Source organism: Micromys minutus (assembly GCF_963924665.1).
Source record: "Micromys minutus genome assembly, chromosome: 16".
In the NCBI taxonomy this organism is placed as follows: domain Eukaryota; kingdom Metazoa; phylum Chordata; class Mammalia; order Rodentia; family Muridae; genus Micromys; species Micromys minutus.
In genome coordinates, this window is record NC_137985.1 from 37535102 (window position 1) to 37555561 (window position 20460).

The following is a 20460-nucleotide window of genomic DNA, read 5'->3' on the forward strand; positions in this document are numbered from 1 at the left end:
GGAGGAAGCTACAAACTGCATCAACTTGGGAAGGCTCCCGGCCTTGATGGGAGGGCTGGAGCCCTACCTCTGGGGCTGAGGCTGGGATCCACAGCCCACAGCCAGTCAGCCTGTGAAGCAGCTGAGGGAGAGGAGGGCGGCTGCACCAGCAACCAATGCCCAAGTCTACAAGTTTAAAACAGTCCCAAAGGGCTGGAACTGGGGGCTTCCTGCCCAGCAGAGGTAGGAGCCAGGCTTTATCTCTCAGACTTGACCCGATACCGGAGCACAAGGTATGCCAGCAGCCGCAGGGCAAGGAAGAAAATGCCCAAGACCAGGAAGTCCATGTAGAGTTTGGCCTCCTCCACATCCAGTTCACGCAAGATGATCTGTGGGTCCCGGAATGGGCACTGTTCATCTAAGCAGGTCAGGTGTCCTCGCTCCATGCCATAGATAGTCAGGATCAGACCCTCAAAGCCATACCTAGATAAACAGAAGCATCAGAGTGGACCCCGGGGCACGGGATCCCTGTCCCTCCGCAAGTCACCAGAGCCCAGCCAGGTTACAAGGGTCAGGCACCAGACATGGCACAGTCCCTATAGAGCAGGTAGGCCCACCTGTGGGGACCACCCACCTGACATAGGAGAGGTAGGAGCTCCATTGCAGGTACGTGGGGATGGTCTTGAAACTGACAAAGAAGCCGGAGAACAAGAGAACAGGGATGGCAGTGACTGGGCCCACAAAGGTGGCCACCTGAAGAAGAAAGTGGAGCTTGGCTGTCACAGGGGTGACCACAGTTCCATCCACCTCATGATGTCTCCCAGGAGACCCCCCCCCCACCTGGGTGTCAACTTTCTCACCTGCAAGGAGGTAGAAGCAGCGCCAATCAAGAGTCCCAAAGACTGGGCAACTAAGGCGGTGGCTATGGCCAAGGCTGAGAAGAGCAGGAAGCGGCTGGTCTCAGCTGGCTGGCCAGTCATCCAGTACACGATGCTGCAGTACACCACGGGGCACACCACCTGGGGAGCAGCCACAGAGCCTGTTAGGGACTTTCAAGTCAAGGGCAGGTGACCTAGGTCACACTACCACTTTATTGAGAAGTGAGTGTTCCCAGGGCCCCTCCGCCCTCCACGGCCTCCGCTTTTGTTCATGCTGCCTTTTAGACTGACACATATCCCCTTCCTCCCTGATTACATCTTGCATAGCTTTGTTCTGTTGCTCTGACAGGTTCAGGCGTGGTGACTCCTCCCATCTCTGAGTATGCACAGTTTTCATCATTCCAAGGTAGTGTCTGTGTGTATCTGGGTGTGTTTAGTGTGTCTGTCTGTGTGTGCCTGTCTATCTGTGTGTGTTTAGTGTGTCTGTGTGTCTGGTGTGTACGTGTACGTTTGTGTGTGCAGTATTTGTAGTATGTATGTCTATGTGTTTTACTGTGTATGTATGGTGAGTCTTTGTGTGTGTGTGTGTGTGTGTGTGTTTACTGTGTCTGTGTGTGTAGTATGTGTGTGTGCCTGTGTTTACTGTGTCTATGTGTGTGTGTGTATATATGTTCATTTATGTAGGTACACATGAAGCCAGAAAAGGATGTTGGATCCCCTAGAGCTTGAATTTCAGGTATTTGTAAATTGTCTGACAAGGGTGCTGGTAACTGAACTCAGGCCTTCTGCAAAAGCAACAAACACTTCTAACCACTGAGCCATCTCTCCAAGCATATACATTATATACATACACATAATATAATACATTTGAGACTTGTTTTTATTTATGTGTACTCATCTCTGTATGTACATGCGCAAGTACCATGGAGAACAGAAGAGGGTGTTGTATCCCCTAGAGCCGGAGTTATAGGTGGGTGTGAGCCACCTGGTGTGAGTGGGGGTGGGGAGCTAAACTCTAGTCCTCTGGAAGAGCAGCAAGCATTTTTAATCTTTTATAGATGAGCCTTTTCTCCAGTCTCCTTATGTTATTAAAGAATTAACTCTCCCTAGGAGAGAGCTCTGTTTCCCTTGAGGCTGCCACCTTTTGGACAAAAAAAAAAAAAAAAAAAGCAGACACGTGGGCTGGGCAAATCTAGAAGTCTAAAGCACTCCAGGGAGAGGCTAACTACTAAAGCTACAATGTATCTGCATTTGTTGTTAAATAAGCATATCTTAGATGCTCTCATCATAAGAAAATAAAATGTTAATTTGCTTCATTTTGCTTACTAACCCTTAACATCAATTTTAAACCTTAAAAAAAGTCATAATTTCTGTTAAGAGATAATTCCTTAACACTTGAGAGGCTGAGGCAAGGGGATTGCTACAAGTTCGAGGTCAGCCTGGTTTAGTCAGTTCCATACAGTCCTGGCTTATAGACTGAGGCCCTGTTTCAGAAATAACCTAAATAAATAAAATGCACACAGAGGGCGAAGGGGAGAGAGAGAGAGAGAGAGAGAGAGAGAGAGAGAGAGAGAGAGAGAGAGAGAGAGAGAGAGAGAGAGAGAGAGAGAGAACAAGCTCATGGGAAATAAGAACTTGAACTTGGCTCACTAGCTACAGTGGTACCTGTAGGTTTACAGCTCCCAGACACAGACATCCAGAGGCCAAGTCTCACTTGTACCTCTCTCTCTAAGCTCTGTACACAGCACAGGACAGAATCCACCTCCCCCTTTGCTGTCTGTTTGCTTGAGCCAGGTGTCTCTCATAGCCCATTCTGTTTCAGACTCTATGCAGCCATGGGTGACCTTGAACTCCTAATCATCCTGCCTTGCCTTCCAACTGTTTTACTGCTGTGCCAGGCCACACCTAGATAAAGGAACTCTTTCCTGTGGTTTCCATAAAGGGCTATTGGTGACCCTGAAGCTTCCAGCAAGGTGGTAATGTGTTGAACGAATTCCAGCTGGAATTTCTATAACAAGATCTCTTCCAAAAACTATAGGGAGACAGCAAGCTGGCTCAGCAGGTAAAAGAAAAAGGTGCTGGCCTGCCAAGTCGGACAGCGTTCAATCCTTAGAGTCCACACAAGCTGGAGGGAGAGAACCTCGAGTTCTGCATGCTGTCCTCTGACCTCCCCACATATACTGTGGCAGAAATGTGCATACACACACAGACAGATAAATAAATAAATAAATAAATAAATAAATAAATAATATTGCCAGGTGTGGCATCGCACACATCACTCCCAGCACTAGGGAAGTAGAAGCAGGCAGAGCTCTGTGAGTTCAAGGAAAGCCTGCTCTATATAGTGAGTTCCAAGACGGCCAGGGCTAGGCAGAAGAGACTGTGTCTCAAAAAAAAAAAATAATAATCAGAAACTAAAATTAGAAATTAAGCTTTGCATGCATTCACATTTAACTCTAAAGCTCAACTGAGAAGGGAGACTGTTGCCAGCCCATTTTCCAGGTGGGGACACGGAGGCAAAGACAAACTGGTTGCAAATAAGTAAAACTCTAGAACCAACGAGCTCTCGGCTGCCTATAAGATAGGGATATCTGTCATTCTGAAACTCTGCTCGCCTTTTTGTCTATTTATTTTGGGATAGATAGTCACACTGTAGCTCTGGCTGGACTTGGATTCTGAGTGTTGGGATGAGGTGAGGCACTACAGCTGGCTGTGGTTGCAATTTCCCATGTCCTGTCTGTCAGTCTTCCCATTAGCCCACACATTCCACGAGACTCACCTGAAAGGGCACATCAGCCATGGTCTTGGCCAGGTAATACGCTTTGAGAGTGTACCAGTAGTTCAAGTGCTCCCTCATGAAGACCGCCATCTCTAAGGGAACTGAGGGCACAGGGAAGTCAGACTCCACAGCCTAAGCCTTGACCCCCTGCCTCCTGCCCAGCACCCCCGCTCTGTCCACCAGGCAGATCAGCTCACAGGTGAGCACGGTCGGCATGAGGGCTGCGAACATGAGGAAGAGCATGGAAAAGAAGAGGAAGCCAGTGTTGTTGAAGACCTTGCTGGCATCATCGCCGATGTGCAGATAGAGGAGACCAATGAGGACGCCGATCAACACGTGTGACATGAACCGCAAGTGGGTCAGGACCTAAGGCCCAGGTCATCAAAAGGATAAGTTTGTGTTTCAGGCCAAGGGAGTGGGAGTGGGGATGGGAGACACAGGGAAGGCCATGCTAGAACGGGAATTCAGTCAGGGAAGCCCAGCAGGCATACAGAGCCATGACATGGGAGAGCAGTGCTCCTAGTTCCCATCCCAGCTACGGAGACTCTATAGCCCAAGAGGCCCAGCCTACACCTCCATCCCCTCAGCTTGGCATCTCACCGTGTCCCTGAGGATAGACAAAAAGGTCCTCCTGAAGAGGATGCAGAACTGGGTGAAGGTGCTAGTGGCAAACGTGTGGCTTTCAATAGGATCCAGTTCCTAGAGAGAAGATAGGGGACCAGATGAGTGTACCCTAATTCACAGACTGCCCATCCAGCTCAGTAGATGGGAGAGTCCTAAGATCTTCTCAGGACAGCACCCAGGCCTGCAGAAGGAGGAGCCTTTGCCCCCGAGCTGCTCTGGATTTAGAGGTGAGAATTTCAGGGAGCTTGAGGGTGGGAGGGAAAGAGAAAGGGAGAGAGGACACATAAAGATACTTTGGTGATAGGAAACAGGAAGGAGTTTTGTTTCTGGCTCATCTGACTGCTCCCTTCATCACTTCAGTACCACTGACTCTAAGGCTATAATTGTTCGAATGGGCCACTGGATTGCCCGTTAAGTAACAAGGATGACAATGACTATTATACAATAGCCAACCAAACCTCTGGCTTTCAGAAGTGATGGCATCTCATCTAAGGAAAGGATCTCACACCTGGCTGCCCCTATGGCCTGCTAAGATCCTATGTGATTTGGTAGCTTAGTCTTCCTACCTGTTTTGGGAAGCTAATGTGGTCACCTCTGAGTTAGAGATGACAGCCAACCACCCTGACCCTGAGGTCAGCAACTGCACTGGCTCCACATTCCAGCTGGGCCCTGAGCAGGCACTGAGGGCAGTGCACCAAAGATGCTCACAGGAGCTCCGGAAGAACAGGTAGATGAGAAGTCTGAAGCCCAGGAGCTCATATTGCTGTTAACAGTAGGTCTGTCCCAAGCACCAGGCTTCCCCTTATACAGTGGCAGCAATGTCTCTGGGGGCAGCTCTTTGGCAGTGTCTTTGTCTATGGTCCCATCTCCCCTTCCCCACTCTGCCCTCTCCACCCCACTCACCGGAGGGCAAGTGGGGCAGTGGGCAGGGACCTCATTCTTCTCAGGGCTGCTCTTCTTCTCAGCCATGGTGCAAAGGCCATTCTGCACAGCCCTGAACAGCATGGGGTTCAGGTCTCCATACTCTCCAGAGGCCACCTCAATGACTAGGGGGACACAGAGCAGAGTGCTCAGCTAGGCTTCACCCCCAATTCCCAAGGCTGGGCAGTTCTTCTTTAGTATATGTGGAAGGCAGGTGACAATGAGCTCTCTGTCCCCAAGAGGCCTCAACAATCCAAACCAAATGTTTAGCCCACTTCTGTCACCCGAATCCTCTCGGGAGTCCCCACTTACTGAAGTCAGCGGGGTTGTGGTAGGTGGGGCAGTGCAAGCCAAGCCCCTTCAGATAGGGAATCAGGTTGGTGACCACGCCCTTGAAGATGCACTGCCCCTGACTCAGGATGTAGAGCTGAGGCAGAAAGGCATAATACATGAGGAAAACATGACCCGTGGACTGGGAGACCCCATTAACACTTCTTTCACTCTACTGCAGGCCAGCCTTCTTGGTGACCCAGGGATACTGACCTTGTCAAACATCTCAAAGAGCTTGGCACTGGGCTGGTGGATGGTACAGATGACGGTGCGGCCCCCATGGGCCAAGGACTTCATGAGAGACACCACTTGGAAACAAGAAGCGCTGTCTAGACCGCTGTCCAGAGAGAGGTCACCAGGGACCAGTAAGGTGGATGTGGCTAAGAAGGGGTGAGTGAGGCGGGGCAGCTTCTGTGAACGGGATTGAACTAGTGGGAAGGCACCCCCTCTGGCCACCCCTGAACTGGTTAGTCTTTGTCAAACTGACACAAATTAGAGTCATCTAGCATGGGAATATTAACTGAGAAGATGCTCCCATCGGAGTAGCCTGTGAAGCCATTTTCCTGATTAATGATTGATGTGGGAGGGCATAGCCCACTGTGGGTGGTGCCATTCCCTGTTAGGTGGTCTAGAGTTCATAAAAAGCAAGCTGATTGAACCTCAGATAGCAAGCTGGTAAATGTCATTCCTCCATGGTCCCTGCCTCTGCTTGAGTTTCTGTCCTCATTTTGTCTAACGATGGACAGTGATCTGAACCTGTAAGCCAAATAAACCCTTTCCTCCTTCCCCACATTGCTTTTGGCCATGGTCTTCATTACAGCAACAGAAAGCAGAGAAGCCCCCAAATCCTGCACCCCTTGTATGGTTCAGAGGTTTGCAAGTTTAAAAACCATATGCAGAGCACCTGTTGTGTACCAGGCGCTGGGGTGACAAGGGCTCATATTAGACTGGTCTAGAGAGAGACAGAGAAGCTCATGGTTGACTTGAGGAGATGTGAAAAGTGTAATAGCAACAGAAACTGAAAGACTGTCCGGGGGTCAGCCATGCTGTGCTGTAGCAAGGGGGTGGAGGACAGCCAGAGAAGGCTCCTGGGTCTAAAAAGAGCAAGAGTCAGCTGGTGAAGGGATGGTGGAAAGCGTGGCAATGAAGGGTATTCCACACAGAAGACATAGCAGGGGTCAAGCTGAGGGGCTTAAAATACAGACTTCAGTGAGAATGGCAGCTCAGAGTTATTAGAACATAAAATATGAAAAATCAGAATAGAAGCCACTGACTATTTTGAGGGTAAATGGGACTCATTGCATGGTCTGGAGCAGGAGAGTGGCACTTGCCAGATTCGTGGTTTCGAAAGCCTGTTCTGGCTACAGGCTGGAGAAAGGTGCTTGGGGGGACTGAAGGCAGGGACATGAGTCTTGATGCTGTCCTAAGCTCAGGCATTAGGGATGGGACTGGGCAAACCTAAGAGCTACCAAAAGGAGAATGTGATGACTAATGGCTGGCTGCGGGGGAGAGGAGAGAGAGATGTCAATCAGGAGGGTGGGGTGGGGCATCCGGATCGACACCTGGATGAAAGATGCTTGACTCTGACTGGATTAGCAAGGATGGAGTCCCCAGAAGGCTGCAAGCAGAGAAGCTGGTCTCCAGCCATGGAGCCACTCTCCAGACTCCACTCCCTGGCTCAGGGCTGAGAAAGGGGAAACCCAGGTCAGGAGAAGCAGGGAGCTACCTGGTAGGCTCATCGAAGAACATGACAGGCGGGTTGTTGACCAGTTCCAGAGCAATGGCCAGGCGCTTCCTCTGCCCTCCAGAGAGCAGGGCTGTCCTCGTGTGAGAGCAGGACATCAGTCCCAGGGCTGTCAGGATCTCTGTCACCTGCAGGCACCCCCACCCAGCCCCAGTCAGCCTCTGTATCTGGGTCTCACCTAAGCACCACAGCAGTTTCATAAAGCATTGCCCTTGCCCTTTAAGCCCACGTTCCCCACCCAACCTGGGGCCTCGGAGGGGCCCGCCCCCGCCCTCCGCCCCACTCACCAGTTCCTTCTTCACCTCTTGCTTCTCGCTCAGCTTTAGGTTGGCAGAGACCTAAAAAAAAATGACAAACAAGTAAAGCAGGCATGTGTGCCAGGCCCTGCCCAGCCCCTTCAGCTGAGGAGAGAAGAGGAGCTTGGAGGAGAAGGCCACCATCCCCCTCACCATCATGGCCTCCAGCACTGTGAGATGAGGCAGAAGCATGTCATCCTGCATAATGTAGCAGGACATCTTGCGAAAGGTCCTCAGGTCCCGTGGCCTTCCATTAACCAGGATTTGCCCCTTCATCCCCGACTCTCTGCAGGGAGAATGGTAGGCAATGAGCACCAAAGCCACGCTAGAACACCTTCTGCGCTCTGCCAAGAGGCCCCTCTCCTGAGCCCCGCTCCCATTCTTCATGCTCACCTGTACCCCGCCAAGATGTTCATGAACGTGGACTTGCCAGCCCCGGAGGGGCCCATGATGCCAATCAGCTCTCGGCGGCAGAACTTACCAGACAGGCACTTGAGGAGGGTCTTGTAACCTGCAGCAAGGACGGTAAGAGTCACTGATGAGGGCAATTCCTAAAGATGGTTCCTGGGGAGACGGCTCAGCTTGGTCAGTAAAACGCTTGCCACACAAGCAGGAGGAAGAACTGTATAGTCTCTGTCTCCAGAACTCACGGAAACTGCCCGGTTTGACCTGTGTGTAGTAATCCCTGCTGCAATCCCAACTTGGAGAGCTAAAACAAAGAGATTGCTGAGTTCCAAGCCAGTGTGGGCTACAGAGTCTGAAACCCTGTCTAAAACAAAACAAACAAACCAAAAGGGCAAGAGAGATGGCTTAGCAGTTAAGAGCTGGACTCTTCTCAGAGGATCCAAGCTCTGTTCCTGACACCCACTCTCGGGGACTCACAACCCCCTGTAACTCCTGCTCCAGGGGACATGAAGGCACTCTTCTGGAGCCTGCAAGCAGTCAGCACTCACTAATTAGCACCCCTCATCACACACACACATTTTTAAATAAAAATGAATCTTTGACAACAATAACAAAAAAGCTGGGGTTGGTGGTACTGAAAAGGCCAAGGCAGGATGATTCCCCAGACCTCAGTGGCCAGCCAGAGACCCTATCTCAAAAAGCAAGGTGGATGGAGGGACGGACGGACAGACGGATGGATGGACAGAAGGAGGGATGGACTGATGGCTTTTGGAGAATGATATCTGAGGTTGACTTCTGGTTCCCACATGCATATATGAGCTCATGCATGTGCATGCACACACACACACACACACACACGAGAGAGAGAGAGAGAGAGAGAGAGAGAGAGAGAGAGAGAGAGAGAGAATCTTAGAAGAGGCTTAGTCATAGGTCAATTAGCCGTGGCTGAGTAGAGTTAAGTTACAACGGGCAAGCAGTTCTTATCACAGTAGCTCCCACCCTCTCCTCCTGTCCCCCCTAGAAATGACCGCCACTAGTGTTAGGGTCCAGTTGGGGGTGCAGTGGGGTGAAGGCTGTGGGAAGGTGGATGCCTTTCCTGAATGGCTGTAGTGAGAACCCTGAGGCCCTAGGAAAACAAGGCTCTTCTCTCTCTGCCGTAGTGGCCTGTCTGACACACTCAGAGGACACTCCTGCTGAGCAGCCCAAGCTGCCTGTCCTATGTTCCTGCAGTACCTTTCAGATGCCAGCATTTGTCACTCCATGTGCTGGGCTCACGCCCCTCCCCCAGCCTCTTAGTCAGGGAACATCTTGGGGGAAGGGTCTGTGCCTTACTCATCTTCCTTGTCTGCCTGGCATGCAATAGGTGCTCAGTAAGCATGTTTTCTCAGAGCTTTTGCTCCATACTGGGGGGGTGGGGGGAGGAATCCCTTCTTTATGTCTTCGCTGCTCCACAAGCTTGTCTCTCAGCCCCAAACATGGCCAATAAAATTTCACCTGTCCTTCCCTCAGTGGGAAACAGCAAGTGCATGAAGCGCACCAGTGAGGAGTCAGGTGGAACTGGTTCAAACTCTGGATCTACAGAACCAGCTGTGTGACCTGAGGCAAGTTGCTTAACCTCTCTGAGCTCTGTAAAATAAGGACGGTGTCTGCCTCTCAGGATTGTTGTGAAGAGTCAATGAGCTAACACATGTAAAGCATATGGCTCAGTGCTTGGCACATACAGTGCATTTCACAAGGCATATTGTATTACAATTCTATTTGACAAATGCTTGAGCGCTACTATGCATTAAGCTCTGTACCAAACGCTAGGCAGAAAATAAACTAAGGACATGGTTTCTGCATTCCAGAAAGCCACAGGCTAGGTAAGAGACATGGTCAAGAAAACACTTACGGTGAGAATGAAACTAAAATCTGGGATTAGAGAGAAAAGCAAACGGTAGAGATGGAACTGCAGCAATTCACCCTCTGAGGGTGGGCAGAAAGGTGGAAATCAGGGGTGGCTTCCTGGAAGAGGTGGCACCGGAGCACAGGAGGAACAACAGAAACCCTACAGCATAACTCAGGGGACAGAGGGCAGAGACTGTGCAAAGCCAGCTGATGACCTAGGAGGTAGAGACAGGATAAAGCCAAGGACCAGGCAGGACCTTGCCTCGCTGTGGTAAGGACTCTGGCGTGCATTCCTCACCTGCCCCAAAGTGCACCCTTTAACAAAGACAATGAAAGTTTACCTTACGTAAACCGAGGTCCATGCCCGCTGCCCCCCCCCCCCCCGCCCCGGGCCTGACCACACCCACTGTAAGACTGGACCACACCAACTACCCGTTCAGAGACTATTCACCCTCAGCTGTTCCTCCAGCAGACATGAGGTGACTGGAGCCCACAGCCATCACCGGAGGCCACACAGCCAGGTCTTTTTCTGAGAGAGGAAAGTCTTGGGACTCGGCCCTCTGGCTAAGCTCCTCATGGTCATCCAGAAAGGTGCTCCGTCTACAGAGCACTCACTGAAGTGCCTTCTTGTGTGAGGAAGGAAACTGTGAGCATGAACCTTTCCCTCATTTCATCACAGTCTGATGCCAGAGCCTGATGCCAGTCAAACCCAAGGCCTGCCATAGGTGCCACTCGCTTGCCTTTCTCAAGAGACCCATGAGGAAAGTCAGGCCAAGAGAGGGTGTTCAGCCTGCCAAAGGCCACACAGCTTCCCTTGGGTTGAAAACACTTGTCTCTTAATTCCCCCTGTATCACAACTACTCAGCCTGTGAGGGACCTGCAGACCTCCCTCTGCAAAGACGTCAATGTTCTAGTCTTGCTCTAGTCAGGAACTCTGTAGTTTTGCCAGATCACTAAATCTTTTCATTTAATGCACTTACTTAGGAGTTTTTGGGATGAGGTCTCACTATGAACTCCAGGCTGGCCTTTGAACTCATGACCATCCCACCTCAACCTTCCCAGTGCTGAGATTACAGTGTACGCCATTATAACGGGCAAGTCACTAAATCATTAGGGTTTGTGATTCCTCATCGGTAAAAGAATAATTGGCTGGGATGTAGCTCAGTGGTGGAGTGTTTGTCTAGCAGAGAGGAGGTTCTGGCTTCCATCCCCAACACCATTATAAAAAGACAGTATTATTCCCTCCCAAAGACTTAATAGGGTTATTATGTTATTAAGTGGGATCAGTAATAATTAATTGAGTGTGTTTGGAAAAATAAATGTCATATACAGTTCAAGGAGACTGACAGATCCTCACCCAAGGAAGACAGAGGTCTCCCCCAGATCCCTTACACTTTCCCTCTCTACCACCCTTAGTTCTGTCCTCTCCAGAGGGGAGAAGGAGCCAAAGAACAGAGAAGCCAGGCAAAGAAGAGTAGAAGGCAGAGGGCAGGAAAAGGCCAGGGCTAGAAGATGGCAAAATGAATAAGAGGGTAGATGAGGCTGGCAAGGTCAAAAGGGAGGAGTCCCTAGCCTGAGCACCCACTACCCTGATAAGGATGTGCTTAATCTAACCACATTTCTTTTTAGCATAAAGTTCCAAAGGCCAAGGAAAAAACAAGAACCTCATCATTCTGCCCAGAGCTGCTCTGAGAACTTAAAGAGACAGTTTAGGGACAGGGTATTGAATAAGGAGCCCAGATGCCTTAGGTCCACTGGCATGCACGAGCACACACACACACATACACTCATACACACACACACACATACACACACACACACACACACACACACACACACACACACAAGCCCTTTGGTCGCCTATGGAAATGAACAAACATGTAGAGACAGCTGATACTGAGCCCTGCTCTGAAGCACCCCAGAGCTATTTCTTAAGCCACAGAGGACACTGTCTCAGCCCCACCCCTAGCCCACACCCAGCTCTGGGAAGCAAACCCAGCCCAACCTCTAGGCTCCCAGCCCAGCTATTGGATTAGGTACAGGTCGGGGACTCTAGCAAACTTGTCTTGATGAGGAGGATGGGGGAACTCCGAGGTTTCTAGGTTTTGGGCACTGCTCTGCCTCTTACTAGCAGGGGGACATTGGTCAGGTTGTTCAACTTCCCCAAACCTCAGTTTCCTCATTGGTAATGTGAGTATGACATCCCTTCTGTCTGATCTCCACCCCTCCTGGTTCCAGGGACTGTAGCAATAGGAGAATGGAGTAAGACAGCTGGAATGAAAACATCTTTAAAAATAGGTGTAAGGATACTGTTGGTCCTTGAAAACAGCCCCATAGCTAGAGTGGACCCCTCCCCCAAACCTACCTTCACGAACAAGCAGGAAGAGAGGAGAGGAGAGAAGAGGAGAAGAGAGAGAGTGAGAGAGAAGACTGAACTGAAAGACTAACTCAAGGACCAGAGGTCATAGGGTCTATTTAGGAGAAAAAGCTTTAATAGTCAATTGAACTCCCACAGTGCTGGCAGATGTGAGGAGCAGGGATCTTGGACCCATCTGCAATTGTGCAGTGAGGGTTAGGGCCTGCAAAGCTCACAGAGTGGGCTTTCACCCCCAAGACTTATGCTTCTGGAGAGGCAACCCAGTGAGAACCCCATGGGCTACCACCTACCCCGTTTGCGCCAGCAGGGCCCCTCCCGCACGGAATAAGATAGTTCCACGAACTCGATGTCCACAGCAGAGCGCTTGGGCAGGTGAGAGAACCGCTGTGCTTCTGTAATATGGTTCTCCACCTTCTTTAGGTGCGTGGTCAGCACAGGGGGCTCTGCCCCGTCCTCCAGCGCCACGGCCATGGCCACAGCCCCAGGGCCCAGTCCACAGCCCACAGCCTCCAGTGCCTTCTCCGCCATCTCGCAGCGGGCCTGCAGGGAGAGGGCCTGCTTAGCTCTGGGCAGACCCTCCAGCCCTTGCTCAAGGCGCCATAGCTTTCTGATGCTGCCCCGCCTCCACTCCCCCCACCCCTGCCTCTTTCTCAGGGCAGATCCCCAACTGTCCGCACCCCTTTTCCCGCCGGGTCTTCTACACTGCCGGTGCAGTGACACTCAGTTGCGACCTCACCTCGTTCCTAGGCAGTCCCAGCCTGGCCTTGCTCGCCCGGCCGGTCGAAACCGTGCCCACTCCTCCCTCCCGCCGCGGCCTTAATCTCCTTACCCTACAGGCCAGCAGTCCCTGGGGGCCGGGCGAGGGTAGCCACCCGCTCGGAGATCTGGGAAGCTAGGAGGCACAGAGCCGGGAGAGGCTCTGGCCTCGGCTCCGAGCCCCTCTCTGCACAAACTGGCACTGCTCCTCCGTCGTCCTCCCCATCCCGCACGGATGGCCGTGCGCCTCCGGACTGTCCCCAAAGACAGCGGCAGACCCCAGACCCTCCAGGCCAACCCTCTTGTCCCCAGCTCGCCTGGTCACCTTGAAGCGTCTCCGGCCGCTGCGACGCAAGGATGCTCAACAGAGATGCTCAACCGGGATGTTCGACCCGGATGCTCAGCGCTGCGGCGCGGGAGGAGGACACTCCCGGCTCTCTTCACCTGCCTCTGGCTGCAGCACCGGCGCCCCGGCTCCCAGTCCCGGTGGCCCGGGCCGGGGCGGGGCTAGGCCAGGGCGGGCGGTTAGAGGAAGGCAGGGCTCGGTCAGAAAGGATGACACCGTTGCGGAGGAATGGTTGAGGTCTACCGCGACCCTACTTGGATGAACCTGCCGGGTTCTCGTAATCGGGTCCCCAGCGCCCGTGCTCTGGAGCTAGTCGGGCAGCAGTGTTCTCTTCCAAGCTTCTGCTCCTGGTCCTGCTGCTCTTAAAGGGCCCGTACTGCCCCCCTCACTCCGAGAATGGCAAGGATGGAGGTGGCGAGAGCAACGCCTGCAGTGTGGGGGCCTGAATGGGGGGCTTTTGTGAACCTAGGATTGAGGACTAGCGTCAAAAGGTCAACCCCGAGATCCCTAAGGAAGGGAGGCTTGAAGTTAGAGAGGCAGGTCCTTGAGCAGTAGGTGCCCAGGGGGTTGGGAAGCTGTCAGTCTATCTGCATACACAAACCCCTCATTGCTTATCTCCTGCAGTTCAGCTTCGAAGGGCAGCCCCACCCAGTCCTAAAGTACAAAGGACTATGTATAACTCTGAGGGTATAATTCTTGGGACTTTGAGACAGCCTCTCACACCTCTTCACTTCCCCCCTAAGGGCTCAAGAAGACACTAGTTATGAAGAGATAGGGGACAGTGGTAATGACAAAGCCTGCAGGCAGCTTCAAGGTTAACCTGGACCCTGTCACAGCCTGCTTTGGGCATAAAAGTCTTTATTCGACCAGCAGATACAGGTCTCCAGGTCAGTACAGGCTGATCCAGGAGGTTGCAGGGCAAACATACACAAGGCCTTTCAGATTCTGTCTGGGACATCTTTTCATAGACATGCACATCCACAAGCGAAGCCTCCGAGACTGCTCACACTGCCCCGGCAACCACCACACACACACTTGCTTTAGCCCCTTCTCAATTATTCTTGGCCCCTGCCTGCCTGTCCTCTATTTCGTTAAGGAGTCAGTAGGTTAGCCAGCCAAGACTCATGACTTGAGCTTTTCAGTTCCCATCTGTCACACAGAGACGGATAGGGTAGGTTTAGGTTGCTGGTACTGCTTCCACTACTGAGGCTTCTAGCGAAGCAGCTGAAGATGCTAATAATCAAACTCCAGCCTCCCACCCTCACCTAAACTTTCTGCAGCCTGGAAAACTAGCGACACCTGCAGGGCATGTCCACACCCCACCCTGAGACTGAGGTTCATGGGGTTTGGGATCCAATCTTTCCCAAATTCCCTTCATCCCTGTCCCATCTATGGTCATTCCTCAGGACCAACCTTCCCGTTTTCCAGATGGACCCTCTACTCTTCAAGGTAATCTCCAATACTTCATAACAGACAATACCCCAATGATTGCAGTGTGTGTGTGTGTGTGTGTGTGTGTTAGGATCTTACTAACTCAGGTTGTTGCTGAGGCTTGTCTTGACTGCCCATCCACCCAATACCATCTCTTGGGTACAGTGATTATAGGCATATATCACCAGGTCTAAGTATGTCCTGAGCTACGATACGTCTCAGTTAACTTTAGCATCTCCATGAGGCAGGGTTTTTGCTTTATTTTGTTGAGACAATGTCTCACTATGTGGCACTGGCTGGCCTGGAATTTGATAAGACCAGGCTGGTCTCAAACTTCTAGAGATCTGCCTATGATACAAGTTTTATAACCTTCCTTTGGAGAAAAGAAACTGAGAAATAGGAAGATTAGACACTATGCCAAAGGGTCAGGCATAGCAAATCCAAAGGACAGTCTTAAAACCCAAAGTCCCTAGCTTTTACCCACTCTGCTAGTCATTTCAGAATCTTGTTCACAAATGAATTTGAGTCCCACATAGTCAAAATTTAATGAATACACAGTATTTGCCATATTTAAATTTTGTTATGTGAGTGTAAGCATGTTCCTGTGCTGGGAAGCTCATGTGGAGGTCAGAGGACAATGCTTAGGAGTCACTTTTCTCCATTGTGGGTCAAGGATCAGATCAGATGCTCAGGCTACTAAGCTTACACAGCTCACCAGCCCAGTATTCTAATACACGTATGTAATGTATATTGACCTTACCAGATGTCTTGGTGTTACTCTTCTACTGCTGTGAAGAGACACCATGACCAAAGCAACTCTTATAAAAGCCCACCCCCAGTGACACACCTCTTCCAACAAGGTCACACCTCCTAATCTTCTTAAACAGTGCCACTTCCTAGTGACTAAGCATTCAAATATATAAGCCTACAGGGGCCATTCTTACTGAAACCCCACTAGAGTAATGGTATATACTATCTCCTCACAGATTTATCACCTTTTTGTTGGGTATATACAACCTGCTAGCTTTTTTGAAATACCCAATTACTGGCACCCAGAGTTGGCCCACTATGTTATAACACATCAGAAATTGTTTTCCCAGGGCTGAGGGTACAATTCAGTGGCTCAAACCCCAGCACCACATACAACAGCTTTTACTATTGCACTCTGTGCCTGCTGACCACCTCTCTCAACCCCACTGATTCTTCTCAAGCAGATTCATCATCTCTAAGTCTCATCAGGATCATGAAAATGGCAAACACACAGCATAACTGGGCAGTCATGGAAGCACATGTCAGGGTCCTGGCACTGAATGAGGAAGATGATGAGTTCAAGGATAGCTTTTTGATTCTTAAAAAAGATCATATAGCACTGGGGGTAGGGGTGCCAGCACAGGGAGAAAGTCATGCTGTCCATGATTCAGGATCATTTTCTTTTTCCAGAATCATACCCCACTTCTTGGCAAAGAAGTCACATATATTGCACATTTAGATAAACCTCATAACTTACCAACAGTGGTTGTCAGACTTCAGTGTTCACCTCTGGAGGGCTAAAGACTCATGTGCTGGGTTCCACTCCTAAGATTTCTTAGTATCTAGAGTGAATCTTTGCTTAGTATAGACATCTTCCTTAGAATAAAGCCATCTCGTGGCAAAGTTTTCTTAATGTCCAAATGGACTTTCCCCCTTCCCCAAATACATATCTGCCTATTCACTAAAATTTATGCTTTTTATCTTGAGTGACTCCTCCCATTCCTACCCAGCCTTCCCCACTACCCCCAGCCAAGAAGTCTCCTTCCATTGCAGATTTCTTATGGCCAGACATGGAACAGTTGATAATTCTCATCTCAGCTTAGTGCTAGGTGTTAATCTAAACAACAGGCTGCTCTGGACAAGGATTTGTGTGAGCAGTTGGTAAGCTTTATGGTGGGAAAGGAGTGTAGTGAGATCCTGTGGGATCCAGAAAAGACTTAGACTGTAAACTGGCCCAGTTCTCTTTCTAGCACCCTGATTCTTTGTCCACTGTGATCTCTCTTACCCAACTGGCTCAATTCAAGACTTTCAAATTTGTCAAGAAGAGGATTCTCTGCTGGACACTTGGGGAGGTGCTGATCAGAACGGAAAGGAAAGAGCTTCTTCCCTTTTACAGTCCAGCAGCAAAGTCCATCCTGTCTTCCTCTGCTCCTGAACATGGGCATGGAGATGGTGACCTTTCTTGAACTCTAGCATGATGATCTTCAGAGACAGTCTTGCTTTTAAAGAGAGTATCTTGTCCCTGTCCTGTTCCCTGGTCGCCACAGCTGAGCAGATGAGCAGTTCCCCTCCCCCACATTCTTCCTACATGAGGATTTCTCACCACAGGCCCAGAAACATCTATAGGCATGACCTGAAACCTCTTTTTAAAAAATGAGCCAAAATAAATTCTGTTGTCTTGTATAACTCAAAGGTTTGTTTTTTGTTATAAAAGAGACTAATATACAGTATAAAATAATGTTAGTCTTTTGAGACAGGGTATCTCTGTCCTGGAATTTACTGTCAGAGCTCTACTGGGATAAAGGCCCCATCATACCCAGGTCTGACATAAAAGTAATTTAACACAAGCATTTAAGCAAGTATTCTACCATTGAGCTACACTCATGGCCCCTGAAGCAGAATTTCTTCTTCTCTCCTATTATGTGATATTATTTCCTTTGATAGGAAGTGAGGGATTCTCTAAAACTGCAGAATGTCAAGTTCTCTACAAAGTCTTACTGTGCATTAGCTTTATTTTCTTTTTTTAATTAAAGATTTATTTATTTATATGAGTACACTGTAGCTGTCTTCAGACACACCAGAAGAGGGCATCAGATCGCATTACAGATGGTTGTGAGCCACCATGTGGTTGCTGGGAATTAAATTCAGGAACTCTGGAAGAGCAGTCTGTGCTCTTAACTGCTGAGCCATCCTTCCAGCCCATAGTTTCATTTTCTGTTGCTGTGACAAATATCCTGTTAAAAAGCACTTTAAGGGACAAAGGGTTTATTAAGCTCACAATTCCAGGTTACAGACTACAGGGGAGTCAAGGTGTCAGGAATGTGACACATATCCAGCCAGGAGCAGAGAACTACACTACAGATCTGCCTGCCCAGGAAATGAAGCTACCCAGTGTTGTTATCTCAACACAAGATAATCCCATACAGACTTGCCCACAATGAGACTCTCTGCCCCGGTTGTTCTGGATTACATCAAGTTGACAATTAACCATCACCACTGGAAATTGAATTTATGGCTTTGCTAGGTAAATACTATAAGGCCACGGTCTGGCCACGGTCTTAACCAAGTCTGTTTATCTATCTCCCTTTCCTCAGTAGAACTTGAAATCTTGTAACACCCCCTGGCTCATCTTTTTTTTTTTTTTTTTTTTTTTTTTTGCCTCCAGAGGACCAGAGTTCAATTCCCAGCATGGTCTGGGGATGATTTCTTTACCTCTTCCTGCTACGATACATGGAAGGACCATGCTCTTCATTTATTACAGTCTTGAGCAGTTTGTTAGTTCATTTAATATTCAAGTGCTCGTCTGAGGTTGTGGACTTGTCCCACAGAAGCAGCCACACTATTCCCATCGCACCAAACCCTTCAAACACTGCATAAGTTAGGGCTTAGTATTTCCAATTTCAGTTACTTAGCACATGAGAAAATGAGGCACTGCAATCCTTCTAAGACTGCCTTTTGTTATTAGTTAGGAGGATGCCTCTTCCTGGATAGTCTTTCCTACCTCTACATGGAACTATGTCTAATTCAACCATCTCCACCATCATTGTCCATGCTAAGCAGGATCTTCCTGAGCTCCACTCTCTTCTGCCTGTCACTGCTTGTCCTGCCTGGAAGACCCTCCAGCAGAGTCCCAAGTTCTTAACTTTGTGTTTTTATTTAAAAAGACACACCAGAAGAGGGCATCATATTCCCATTACAGATGGTTTGGTGGTGAGCCACCATATAGTTGCTAGGAATTGAACTAAGGACCTCTAGAAGAGCACTCAGTGCTCTTAATTGCTGAGCCATCTCTCCAGCCCCTTCCTTATCTTGGTGTTTTTGGTAATTTGCCTAAGCTATAGCAAAGACTCAATAGAAATTGATAGTTATCTTTTTTTTTCTTTACTAATTCTACCTGTATTAGGCAGCTTTTAAAAGTCATCTATTTGTTTGAGATAGGCTCTCTGTGCATAGCCCTGGCTATCCTGGAACATAGACCAGGCTGGCCTCCAACTTAAGAGATCTCCTGGGCTCTCTTGAATGCTGGTGTTAAGGTGTGTACCACTACATCTCTGTAACAGGCAGCTTTTGCAGTAAGAAACCAGGAGCTGAGTATGGCAGTACACACCTGTGATCTCAGCGCCCAGGAAGCAGGGACAGGAACAAAAAACAAAACAAAACAAAAAAAAAAAAACAAATCAGTCCTTATTATCCTCCACTCCCACCCCTAGACAGGATTTCTGTGTAGCCCTTGCTGTCCTGGAACTCTCTATAGACCAGGCTATCCTTGAACTCAGATCTACTTGACTGTCTCTAAATGTTGGGATTAAAGGTGTGCAACACCACTGCCCCACCCCCCCTTGTTAAATCACTTTAGCAAAGCTGGGGATGAAAGCCAGGGCCTTGTTCACGAAGGACAAAAAAACAGAAGACCCACAGTCAGAAGAGGCTCACAAAGATCCTGCTAAGCATACATGGAATCAGACATAGTTACCCTGACAGTTTAGAAAGGCTTCATTCTGGAAGAAGCTAAAGTTGAGAAATCCTCTATGGCAGCTATCTAAAGTCCCTGAGAGTATTCCATTTAGACCGACAGAGCCAGCAAAAGGGTAATATGCTCAGGAATGGATGAACAGGGGTTATGAGGATGGCTCTGTCACTAAGTGCTCACTCTATAAGCACAAGGATCTGAGTCCAGACACCCAACACTTGCTGGGCAGGGGCAGAGAAAGGCAAATTCCTGCAGCTCACTGGCCAGCCAGTATGCACATACCTGCACCTGCAGACAGACACACTGACACTTACACTGCATGTTTTTTTTCAAGTGTCTGAGACAGGGTTTCTCTGTATAGCTTTGGCTGTACTGAAACTCACTCTATTGACCAGGCTGTCGTTATCCTCAGCAATCCAATGCCTACCTCTGCCTCCTAAGTGTTGGAATTAAGTGCCACTATGCCTAATGCTTTTTAATTGGAGGAAAGAAAAAAAAAAAAAAAGAATGGTTCTTTTGAGGAATTTCAACTTCAAGAACACAATGAAAGGGGCTGGAGTGATGGCTAAGCAGTTAAGAGCACTTGTTGCTCTTGAAAAGATCCACATTCAGTTTCCACCATCCACCTGTCTGTAACCTCAGTTTCAGAAGATTGTTTAACTGCACATACACTGCCTGACTGTGGTATTCTTATATACACAGAAAAACAATGAACATATATGCAATATAATCCTATCAAAATAGATCCACTCTGTAGGAAACTTTATAGAAACACAATTTCCTAGCTTGATTCCTGGCCCCTGAGTACTTGGCATTCTCTGGGTGACTTTGAGACCTACCCCCACACCCCAACCTACCCTAGAGGCCCAGGGTTCCAATTAGAACTGGGGGTGCAGCCCAGGTGCAATCTGTGTCCACTCTAACACTGCTAGCAATCACTCATGGTCAAGTACATGGAGCTTCCTTCCAGAGGCAGAAGATGCTCTG

The 20460-nt window shown here is 49.3% G+C and overlaps 1 protein-coding gene across 1 annotated transcript; it reads right to left on the reverse strand.

Moving 5' to 3' along the window:
- Nucleotides 1-236: 236 nt before the first annotated feature.
- On the reverse strand, nt 237-12748 carry ABCG4 (ATP binding cassette subfamily G member 4; the record flags this gene model as incomplete). The annotated part of the gene is made up of 14 exons (XM_080929816.1): nt 237-462; nt 614-732; nt 840-998; nt 3637-3737; nt 3834-4002; nt 4237-4335; nt 5164-5306; nt 5494-5608; nt 5725-5848; nt 7238-7383; nt 7543-7593; nt 7705-7837; nt 7945-8062; nt 12511-12748. 14 exons carry the CDS (start codon nt 12746-12748, stop codon nt 237-239), a joined length of 1941 nt encoding a protein of 646 aa, XP_080785942.1.
- Between the last annotated feature and the right edge of the window lie 7712 nt (nt 12749-20460).